General features: G+C 43.5%; 1 protein-coding gene across 1 annotated transcript in view; it reads right to left on the reverse strand.

Moving 5' to 3' along the window:
* SBNO2 (strawberry notch homolog 2) overlaps positions 1-12281 on the reverse strand; it is a 92109-nt gene that overhangs the window by 13515 nt on the left and 66313 nt on the right. The window contains exons 17-29 of the mRNA XM_075825375.1: positions 11571-11650; positions 11236-11430; positions 11016-11143; positions 10814-10942; positions 10069-10204; positions 5049-5161; positions 4885-4956; positions 4668-4776; positions 1673-1744; positions 1298-1441; positions 1072-1166; positions 841-933; positions 630-761 (exon numbers count right to left, since the gene is read on the reverse strand). Of these exons, the coding sequence (XP_075681490.1) occupies positions 630-761; positions 841-933; positions 1072-1166; positions 1298-1441; positions 1673-1744; positions 4668-4776; positions 4885-4956; positions 5049-5161; positions 10069-10204; positions 10814-10942; positions 11016-11143; positions 11236-11430; positions 11571-11650 (1498 nt within the window). The remainder of the gene's footprint in view (positions 1-629; positions 762-840; positions 934-1071; positions 1167-1297; positions 1442-1672; positions 1745-4667; positions 4777-4884; positions 4957-5048; positions 5162-10068; positions 10205-10813; positions 10943-11015; positions 11144-11235; positions 11431-11570; positions 11651-12281) is intronic.

Consider the following 12281-nt stretch of genomic DNA (forward strand, 5'->3'; position numbering starts at 1 on the left):
AAACTGCAGTTTTGAGGGATTATGGGATATACAGCCTATACTCAGATTTGGTGTAATCTCAACCTACCAAAGTTTCTTTGTCAGGTTTTGTTAATAGTAACTAGGTGGAGTTACTAAGACAGGACACCTAATCCAATGCCTCATTTGAAACTTTCGAACAGCAGCAATCTGTTAATCTTCCGCATAGAGACACGCCTATAGAGCTCAGAGTATAGCCACAAATATGCAATTACAGACCTATATTATAGTCCTACGAGTTTCAGCATTACAAAAAGACAATATTATGAAATATTACGATTGGTAAGGGCTTATTCAGACGACAGGGAAAGTCGGCCGTGTGACTGACGTTTTTTGTGTTTGTTTTTTTTAACAGCCGTCAAACGGTTGCATTAAAACTAATACATGTCTATGGGACTATTCATACGGCCGTTTCTTTTTTACGACCGTTTGAACGGCCTGGGAAAAAAATAGGATATGTCCTATTTTTGCCCGTTTTTCCGCATCACTCAATGGACTGTAGTCTATGAGGGATCCATGAAAACGGGTCCCACACAGGTGCAAATCGGCCGTGAAACCCTGTCATGTGAATATAGCCTAACAGTAAAGGGTCTACAATAAACAATACACACCTTATAATACTTGCTCAGCAAGCTATCCAGCGTTTCTGATTGGCTCTGTTTGCCAATGTTGGGTTTGTACAGGTTAAAAAACTTCCCTTGTTTATGCTCGGCCAAGACCGCTGAGTACATGTCGCCTCGTACCTAAAAATAAAAAAAAAGTGTATAAATCCTTGTTTATGCAAGTCAGTCTGAAAATTAGTAAGTACACACATCCACAAACCTTATATGACCGGTAGAAGCCTTCATCTGGAGCTTGAAGATGCTCAGATTTTTCCTGAGCGTTGTCCCAACTCATACCACGATCCACACTGATCTGTTAAAATAAAAAAATAAAAAAGGAGAAATCACAGGGTCAGTTTGGTGTTCGACGATCTCTAAATAAAGGACACAACCACCATGGACAAAATACAAGCTAAAAAGAAACAAAATATTTATAGAGCCAAATCTTTACCTTGTAAAATATAACTTGTCCATCCTGAGGATGTCCTGGAGTCAAGTAATTTTGTTTACTTTCCTGATATATCTCATCCACTCCTGGAGCTAGATCTAGAACATTGACATATGAATAAAGAAATATATCGTAACCACCATCTGCACGTGTTCACGCCAGCACACACGGATATCAGTCAGTCAATCAGTGGCTTTCAGTATTAGCAAACACAAATCAGTCATCTTACCTAAAATGCCCATGTCATATTTCCCATCCTTCTTGTCCTTCTCAATAAGGAAGTCAAACGTGTCAGAAAAAAACTGAAAGAGGCTGTTTTGTTTGTGGACTTCCAGACCCAGCATCCGATTCAAAAACTTGGTCACGGAACACTCTGCCAGATATCAATAGGACAAATAAATCAGAGCTTCGTTCAAGAAAGTGATACCATTTACAGACTGTTCTACTCAAGGGTGATCAACCTAAAAAGGATCAAAAGCTGTAGATGCGCTAAACCAACCCAAGGTCAACGCATCAAAGCCACTGGCTCGGCCTACAAAACGGCTGCACTGAGCTTCTACGTGACATTTACCGTGCTCCAACTGAGGAGGAATTGGTCACGTACCTTTGTCAACAACAACATTGTACTTGGTCTCTCTGCAGCAAATTCCAACCGACAGCAAGCCCTGCTTCATTTCTGTAAAAAACAAAACTTCATCTGGTCAGGCACATTTGAAAGAAAAAAAATAAATAATGGAACCCAAAGGGTAATGCTCTCACCTTTATTAGGAACCTGCTCACAGTACAATACATGCTCATTATGCATATTACTATCACGCACAAGTCTAAACAGGTGCAAGCAGAAAGTGCGGATGAAAGGTACCACAGCAGTAACATGCCATGTCTGAGCTGGGACCAAAATAATATTCAAAGTCAGTTTAGACTAATTATGTATTTGATGTTACTTTAATAAAGAGAATGTGTTCGTTACATTAACATGGACATTCTTAAATGTTCCAACATGACTGACTGAGGTCACGGTAAATGTTTCCCGTGTTGCCATGTAGCCTTAGCCTGTAAGAGAACCTTTAGGCCCTGTTCACACAGTTTTTGCAGGCAGAAAAATCTGCCTCAAAATTCCTGCCTGCAATTTCTGGCCACAAATTGAGCGCCACGGGCAAAAAACGCCGCAAAAAAACTCTGTCTCCGATTGATTTCAATGGGAGGTCAGAGGCGTAACCGCGGCAAGAGCGAGCAGGCCGGGTTTTTTTTTCTTTAATAAAAATGACAAAAGGCCGCCGCGGAAAAAAACCCACCTCCGATTCAAATTAATAGGAGGCGGTTTGACTTTTTTGCCTCCCGATTCTGACGCAGCTCGGGCATCAAAATGAGAATAAAATAAAAGTGTGTGTACTGGGCCTTACAGACACGCTACTTGAAGTATTATCAGTGCTTTAAGTGACAAACTCACAAGCTGTAGACTGGTGATCTCATGACAATTCCGGTCCTGAATTTTGTCATCACAGGGAAATCGTATGGATACCAATCTCCATTCACATCAATGACCACATATAAAGCACAAAACGACTGCTATTTAAAGGTACATTTTGTTTTCCTAATTTCTCTCCGTGTGTGCTGACCGCACAACTGAGAGAATCACTTCACACTCCATGGCCAACCAGCAGTCCGACCAAGGAGGAGTATAAACCACATCTGCCCTACCAACAATGTGGCTGCTGGAGAACATTATGGCTAGGAGGAAGAAGCAGCGTTCTGTACACGGTTACTGGACTTCTGGGGACACTAGTATACTTGAACCACGGAGGTGCAGTGTGGAACTAGCGGCGCATGATTATGCTTTTCAATATCCTATGCTTTGTATTGGTGCAGGCTGTGCCACTTTCACAGTGAAGCAGAGGGGTTCTTTGCAGCAGTAGTTTGTGTAGAACGGATCGATGCAGTTTTTTTTATGGTAGCTGCTGGTGTATGCCGTGAGGGGGCATCGTACTGGAGGGTGACCAGGCTGCTGTCAGGGTAGGTCACTGGTAGACAATCACAGAAAACGGACCGCGAAAGCGGCGTGGCTTTTCAAATGTGCCCAAAAAGAGGGCGTTCTCTGTCTGGACGGAGGCAGGGCTTAAAATGTCCCAATTTTGGGAATTTAAATGTTGCTAACTATGGGCTTTGAGGAATACAGAGAGGTTCTGTGCATTCCTCAAAGCCAGTGCTGATTGGTCCATTGCTGTGGGGGGGGGGCCGAGGGGAGGAGTAGCAGCACCTCCATAACACACAGGGGAGTGTGGCAGTAGGGCTCCTATCCCTTCTGTCCGATGTACAGATAGACATCAGTCAATTATAAGTTAACCCTTAAGCAACATGGTGCAGCCTGTGTGTTGGGGGGTGGGGGGGAGATACTGACTTGGGGGTTAGGTCTGGCAAGGAGTGCAGCTCTGGCAGCTTTGGTGAGAGAGTTCAAAATGGGATGACATAAGCATGTCCTCCCTCTCCTCCTTCTGCAGTGCTAGGGTGTCCGCAATGTGCCCAAACCCTTCTGTAGAGCTCAGGAGAAGGCGGTGTACTTTATCCGCAAAAGCAACCCCAACTGCGTGGTGCAGTACTTCAGGGGGAGCGGCGACGACAGCGTTGAGCATCACTTCCACGCAGATATCTGGTACTGGGGTGCGGAGAATGTAATCAACGATCGTAAGCAGCCGGGCATAGTGTGCGCAACCATCAGAGCTTACAGAGGAGAGCCACCTCCTGAGAGGACACAGATGTAGATCCGCTACATCCCATAGACTCAGCTCCACTATATCGGACATATTCAACACTGCTGTATCACTACTACATCTGATAGGACAGACACTCAGTGCTGCTACATCTTATAGACTAAACGCTATGTCAAATGTAGTAATGAAGCAGCACTGTTGAGTCTATCAGATGTAGCAGCGTTTACTATGTCACACTGCTGTATCACTACTACATGTGACAGGACACACTCCGCTTTGCTCCACTACTACATGCAGTAGGTCAGCACATACACTAGGCACAACTACATCTGACATACTAAAGACTACTATTAACACTGAAATACTAAACACTACTGCATCTGACTTACCCTATAGGACATTAAAACACTACTGTTTACACGGACACACTACTACATCAGACAGGACACAAACTCCGCTCTGATACATAAGACATTTAATTCTGCTGCTTCCGATAGATGTAGTAGTGCGGAGTCTGACATATTTAGGAGAAGTATCTCGTTTTAACTCCCTGATACACTACGTTGCCGATTCTGTACTTGTTCTTAATTTTTTTTTCCCACTTGTCATTACCCTTGTCTGTCTAGGCCATCTTTATCTAGGCCTATCAAGAGAACAATAGAGCTGTCATTTCAACCTTGTAATAACCTTCTACCTACTATTATAATGAGATGATCTTGCAGCAGATTACAAACGGACAGAGTTTGCCCTACCATTCAGGAGTTTTAACCCTTTGTGCTCCAAAAGCGAGGACAATATGTTTTAAATTGCATAGTACTGCAAAAAAAACAAAAAAACAGATCCCAGCTTTCAAGTTCCTAGAGCAGGTACAAAAGTATCATGCCTACTCACCCTGAAAGAAAGTGGCAGGACCTCCAGGGTACCCTTGTGGAGGAGGCACATCCCTTTGCGTTTGGTTTAGAATAGCAGATAAAATCTGTTCCAGCGATCTTGATCCATACTAGACAGACATAAAAGTAATGTAATAAAAGCAACAAATACATGACACTGTACGGTCAACGAATAATGCATCGGTCTCTACATAATAAAATCTCTCCGGGGACCACACCTTGTTCTCAAAATTGTACTTGCTGAGATCTCTTGATTCTGTAGCTCTTCGGTCTCCATGAGTAAGTGCGCCCTGTTTATGGATGCAAACACAGTTTAGTCATTTCACGGATCTGGAAGCGGAGTCTAGAAAAACGTATACAGTATTCAAAAATAGAAGCTCACCAGACTTTCCAGTCTCTTAGCCACAATAGAAGCAAATCTCCTCTCCCCTGCAAGTTCTGATATGAGGAAAACATACTCCGGGGCAGAGACTTGGTTAGACCTGTGCGTGCGACCTGAACAAGTCATACAAAAAAAGCAAACATTTAGCATGGCTGCGGCAGCAGCAGAAAATGTAAATATACTTAAAGGGGTTGTCCAGGAAAAAAAAAAAAATTCTAAAAAATGTCCCCCAGCCTTGATCTGCCTTCCCTAATACCCCCTATTAGGCTATGTTCACACGGGGTATTTTGCAGAGTTTTTTGACGCGGAAACCGCGTCGCAAAACTCTGCAAAAACGGCCCGAGAACGCCTCCCATTGATTTCAATGGGAGGCGTCGGCGTCTTTTTCCCGCGAGCAGTAAAACTGCCTCGCGGGAAAAAGAAGCGACATGCCCTATCTTCAGGCGCTTCCGCCTCTGACCTCCCATTGACTTCAATGGGAGGCAGAGAAAGCGTATTTCACGCTGTTTTATGCCCGCGGCGCTCAATGGCCACGGGCGAAAAACGGCGCGAAAATCGCCGCGAAAATCGGCGTGCAGGGAGAGGAAAATCTGCCTCAAAGTTCCAAACGGATATTCCTCCCCCAAAATACTCCGTGTGAACATAGCCTTAAAACTTCTAACCAGTTTCTGTTTTATTTCCATCGTCACTGCTGCTTTTTCTGTTTGTTTACATCCCTTGCTGTTTGTTTACATCCCTTACTGGCTGTTTCCTGTCTTTTAACCCCTTAAGGACACGGCCAATTTTAGCCTTGAGGACAGAGCAATTTTTTTTACATTTCCCTCTTTGCATCCCGACGCTCATAACGCTTTTATTTTTTGTACGACATAGTTGTATGAGACTTTGTTTTTTGCGGGACAAGTTGTACTTTATGTACGTACCATTTTTTGGTACAAATACATTATCGTTTAATTTCTATAAATTTTTAATTAGATTAAAATGCAGAAAAAAAGCAGTTGTGCAGCAGTTTTAATATTTTTTTTTTTACACCATACACCGATCATAATAAATAATGGTATACATTTGTAGTACAGGTTGTTATGGTCGTGGCGATACCAAATATGTCTATATTATTTTGTGTTTTGGGACTTATTTTTTATAATAAATCAACTTTTTAAAATATGTGTGTTTCTGTGTATTTTATTTACTTTTTATTTATTTATCATTATTTTTTTTTTACATTCATTTAACTTTTTTTTTTAATCCCATAAAGGGATTTATCATTTTGATTTTGATTTTGTAACTGTAATGTACTGGCATAGATCTATATGCCAGTACATTAGCCTGTTACTGATCGTACACAGGCAGTTGTTAGGGCATACCTCAGTATGCCCTAACAACAGGAAATATGTTCAGACAGCCCTGGGGTCCTTCACTGGACCCTGGGCTGTCTGGCCATACGAGTTGTTGGCTTTGATCGCGTCACAGTTATATTCTGTGACGCGATCAATGTGCAGTCCCCTCTCCTTGAACGCCGCGATCAGCTGTCATCGCGGCGTTCAAAGGGTTAACAGCGGAGAGAAGATGTTTCTCTCCTCTCTGCTGTCAGAGCGGGGCCGTGGCTGTGTATTACAGCCGTTGCCCCGCTCTCGATCGCACACACAGAGACGGCAGAGACTGCTGTCACACAGGACGAGTATGCTCGTCCTAATGCGCGAAGTGCTCGCTGCTAAGGACGAGCATACTCGTCCTGTGTCGGCAACCAGTTAACCCACTATACCCATGATCCCCGGCTGCATCTGAGGAGACAGTTGCATCCTCCCCCTTCCTCCAAAGCACCTCAGCTATTTGCACACTGCCACGCCCCTCTATGGTCACATGGTCCTTCCCTGCTCTAATTACAAATAACAGGCAGACGCTCCCTCCCTGCACACGGTCTGAGGCCGGATTACACCAGCGTGTGCCCTTTGCTTGCGCAAAAAAACGTGTCGATTTGTGCGCGTAAAAGGTACATAACAGCTCTGTGTGTCAGCTGCGTGACTGCGTGATTTTCGCGCAGCCGCCATCATTATGACACTGTATGTTTGTAGCACGTGGTGCTTTTCTGTTTTCATTCATACTTTTTACTGCTGTTGCGCGAATCACGCGCGTACCACGGAAGTGCTTCCGCGTGATTTTCACGCACCCATTGACTTCAATGGGTGCGTGATGATAGAACAACACACAAATATCGGACATGTCGTGAGTTTTACGCAGCGGACACACGCTGCGTGAAACTCACAGACAATCTGCACGACCCCATAGACTAACATAGGTCTGTGCGAGGCGCGTGAAAATCACGCGCGTTGCACGGACGTATTACACGTTCGTCTGAATAAGCCCTTACACAGTAATAATCATCATTATCCTTTGTGCCTCCATCTATCCCTGATCTAAGTACAGGCACCCATCTCCCTCCCCCGCCCCTTCCACAGCCTGATAAATGTCAGGGTATGTTCACAGGCAAAGACGTCTCAAAATACGGAGCCGTTTTCAAGAGAAAACAGCTCCTGATTTTCAGATGTTTTTTGTGCAAATCGCGATTTTCGCTGCATTTTTTACGCCCGTTTTTGGAGCTTTTTTCACTACAGTCTATGGAAAATGGCTCCAAAAACGTCTCAAGAGGTTTCCTGCACTTTTTTTCGCGGTCGTTTTTTTTATGCGTAAAAAAACACATCAAAAAACGCTCCTTCGGAACGCTGCATCGGATTTTTCGGTCGTTTTTCGGGAGTTTACGGCCCGAAAAACGGACGAAAATAGGCCGTGTGAACATGCATCAAGATTCTGTCTTGAATTTGGAGGCAGATTTTGACCTGCCTGCACGCCGTTTGCCACGTTTTTTGCCCGCGGCCATTGAGGGAAAAAGAAGCGACATGCCCTATCTTCGGGCGTTTACTCCTCTGACATCTATGGGAGGCAGAGAAAGCGTTTTTCGCAGCGTTTTTTGCAAGTTGCGCTCAATGCCCGCGGGTGAAAATTGTGGCAAACTGCGTGTAGGCAGATCAAAATCTGCCTGAAAATTCAAGCGAAATTTTGAGGCTGAATTTTCTGCCTGCAAATAACTGTGTGAACAGGGCCTTACAGTGAAGCAAACACCAAACACTACTCCAAACAATGGTAATAAGTTTCTTTTTTTTTTACATAATTTACTATAAATGTATGTAAGGCCCCATACACACGAATGTGCTTTTGTGGGCGCAATTCCCCCGAAAATCCACAAGAGAATTGCGGCCCCATTCACTTCTATGGGCCCATGCAAAAGACCGTGGTTTCCAAGGTGCGTGCATGGCCCAGAACACTGGATCGTGGAAAGAACGGACATTTCTTAGTACGGCCGTGTTCTGCGGTCCAGGCTCATAGAAAATAATGGACGTGGCCATGTGCACGGCCCGCGATTTGCGGGTGGCTCGCGGGTGACACTCCGGGGCAGGCCGACCCGAAGATCACGGCCGTGCACATGGCTACGGTCGTGTGCATGAGGCCTTAGTGTCTCACTATTTATATATATTTTTATATATAAAATTTTGTGTATGTGTGTGTGTATGTATATATATATATATATATATATATATATATATATATATATATATATATATACACACACACACACACACACACAAATTATATATATATGTATATATACACATACAGTGCGGGAACTATAAGTGTGAAGAAGGATGAGAAGGTGTGGACGACGAGATTGTCAGAGGAGGGGGCGTGTTCTGTGATTAATGACGCTCCGTGTCTTTGCTAAGACAGCACTTTCAACTGTGTTAAGACACGGCGCGTCATCAACTACCTTTAGGCTCTATTCACACGAGAGGGTCTGAGTGTCGGCCTATAAAAAACGGCGGTTTTGGTCCGTTTTCTCGGCCGTTTTGCATCTGTTCCGTTCCGGGCCATGCTTCCGTTTTTAACCCGTTTTTTTCCTTGTCGTTTTAAAAACGGATGAATTTCATTTGTCAATTTTCTGCCACACACTGCCCTCTGTAGATAATGCCACACACTACCTTCTATAGATAATGCCACACACTACCTTCTATAGATAATGCCACACACTACCTTCTATAGATAATGCCACACACTACCTTCTATAGATACTGCCACACAGCCCCCCTGTAGGTAATGCCACACAGCCCCCCTGTAGGTAATGCCACACAGCCCCCCCTACTTTCCTGTAGGGGACGGCTCTGGAGAAATCCCTCACTTCACTGTCCATATATGAACAGTGAAGTGAGGTACTTCTCCTGGAACGGAATCCCCGGCCAGATCGGCGGGGATTCCGCTTCAGAAATCCCTGACGTCACTCTCCATATATGGACACAGTGAAGTCAGTGACTTCTCCTGGAGCGGAATCCCCAGCCACATCGGCGGTGATTCCGCTTCAGAAGTCACTGTGTCCATATATGGACACAGTGAAGTCTGTGACTTCTCCTGGAGCAGAATCCCCAATCCCAGGCTTGGGGATTCCGCTCCTACAGTGAGCAAATAAACACCCTCCTCCTCACATGCGCTTCGGACTGTGAGGAGGAGAAGGAGAGAGCGAGCTACGGCAGGCACGGCCGTCACAGTGCACACCGACACCACATATTAAAACTTGCGCATGCGCAATGAAACACTGCTGCTGAAGACGCAGCCATATCATTTAACAGAGCATGTGTGGTAGTGTCACCCACGCATGCTCTAAGCAGATGGGGAAAACACGTGGTACAGTTACGTCATTGATGACGTAACCGTACAATGTGAAAACCGCAAACCGGAAGTTAGGCGCGAATGGACGGGTATGCACAGGAAGTGCAAATTTTACATGGACAAGCGGTCACGTGACGGAAGAGGGGATACGACGATACATCCAGCAAATCAAACGTAAGTGCATTACAAAGTTAAATGTTTATTGTTTAGTTTAATAAAAAGTAATTTTTTACTTCCGGAAAACCCCTTTAACTCATTTTTACAGCAGTTAAAAATCATTGTAATTCGAATTTGAGGGCTATGTACTCACCAAACTGTTGGATGGCTCTGTCAGCACTCCACGGTAGTTCCAGTGTCATATGTATTCGTCGCCGTTGATTTTTTACCCGGCGGTCAGCTTGTAGGGAAATACCTGAACTTGATGCCTCCGATATAATGGCTACAAGCTAGATGTTAAATGTGCAATGGATAGTGACAAGTGGTGGCCAAATAAGGAAGGAAAAAAATGGAAGAGGGAGGCAAAAGTTATTCATTAGGACTAAAACTTCATTTTACTGGATAAATCATGTCTGACTATATTTATTTGTAGCCAAAGAAAGGCAAGGCATTAGAAATGGACTGCACGTATACCAACAGTTCAAGCGATAATGTGATTTGCCCATGCTCAGTCATGATGTTGCTAAGTGGCGGTCCAAATAGTTGCTGCTTAGTAACATTGTATTGGAACAATGCATCTAAAATAAAACAACCTCGCAAATATTTCCTATTGTTTCGTGCCTACAGCATCTTTTTGGGCCTACGTGTTTCCATTGTAACAGACTGGAAACATTAATCAGAGATTCCTATTTGGATATTCTTAGTATATAGACTAGAAACAAACCCTGGGTAACCTTATCCTACTGAAGTTGCCTAGGGATCTTAGAACGTGTGGCGACCAGGAGATGCAGTGGACCTTCTGAGCTCATAAGTAATAATAAAAAGCAAAATGTGATAATTTTATGAAGGAATCATAGCGAGGTTATGTAATAGAGCATAAAAAAAGGTCACGAGCTCACCTTCGTGCCATTCATAAAACGCTCCTTCTCCCGCAAGTTAACATTATCTATTGATAGGTTTTGCTCTGCTCGAGATTGAAACCCCACGCCATCAGGGCGACGAACCACACGTCCTTTCCTACCAGTCATCTAAGGAAGAGAGTCGGTTATAACAACTGGGCACAATGAAATCTTTGCAGACAGCAAGATGTAAGTCGCATACCTCTGCAACCTGGTCTGGACCCCCAAGCTTGTCTATAAGTACATCCAATGTATTTAGAGGTAACACCTTTCCTAATTCTTTAACCTTGGCCAACAAATCTATCTTCATTTGTTCCACTTGTTCTGGACCTATCAGAAAAATAAAACAAAAACCATTATTGAGTAGCGGACTCCCCTTTTACAATAATTTTTACCTCTCCTCCCACTTATTAACGGCTTACCACGGTCAGGCACTATGTGCCCATTAAATGTATGTTCTACAAATATGACATCATCGTTGTCCTGTAAGGACTCCGGAGAAGAGTTAAAATCACTGTCCAGCACGCCTTCAGAATCGGAGCTGCTCTCTTCACTGTTTCGGATTAATCCCATAAAATCTCCACGTGACATCTTTCCACTGCGTGGCTTTCCACGTTCTGTGTAGCATTAGAAGAAAGTACTACAGGTTAAAAACTACAAGTGAGAAACCTATATAGAATGTGCTAGAAAAGCAGAAAAAAGTGGCATAAGAAAAACTACTCAGAACATACATTAAAATGAGTTATTGGTTACTTACTTTTCCTTTTCAGTGAGCTTTTCTCACGTTTCCTTTTACTTGAAGGGAAATGTTTCTGGATCAGGGATTTGAAGACTCCTCTAAGAAGTTAAAACAGGGCACATTACCACATTTACAACCAAAAAGTGCATGGCAATACAATACACACGCGAAGAACAAGTGAACCCGTACATTTAATAACCTGTAGATCCCCCTTTAGCAGCCATCACCTCCACCTAATGTTTTCTGTAGCTGCAAATAAGATTTGAACAACATTCAGAAGGAATTTTGGACCATTCCTCCCTGAAAAATGTGCTTATGTTCATCTATATTTCTGGGATCCCTTGCGGGCAGAGCCCTTTTTAGGTCATGCCACATCTCACTAGGGTTCAGGTCAGGACTTGGCCATTCCAAAACACATCTTTTTCAACCATATTTATTTTTAACTGATTCCCGACCGCTGGCTATATATAAACGTCTGGCGGTCAAGGTCCTTAGCCTCTTAATACCGAAGGTATTTCAAAACTTAATGACAAGCTATTTTTTATGTTTTTCCATCATCGCATTCAAAGAGTTATAACTTTGATTTTTCTGTCGACATAGCTGTATAAGGACTCTTTTTGAGTCACAAGTTCTATATAAATAGCACAATTTTAGGGTACATATAATTTATTGATTACCTTATTAACTTTTTGGGGTAATGGGAAGAAAAAAAATTCAAACGTTTTGCCA

This window comes from Rhinoderma darwinii, chromosome 1 (genome assembly GCF_050947455.1).
Source record: "Rhinoderma darwinii isolate aRhiDar2 chromosome 1, aRhiDar2.hap1, whole genome shotgun sequence".
Taxonomy (NCBI): Eukaryota; Metazoa; Chordata; class Amphibia; order Anura; family Rhinodermatidae; genus Rhinoderma; species Rhinoderma darwinii.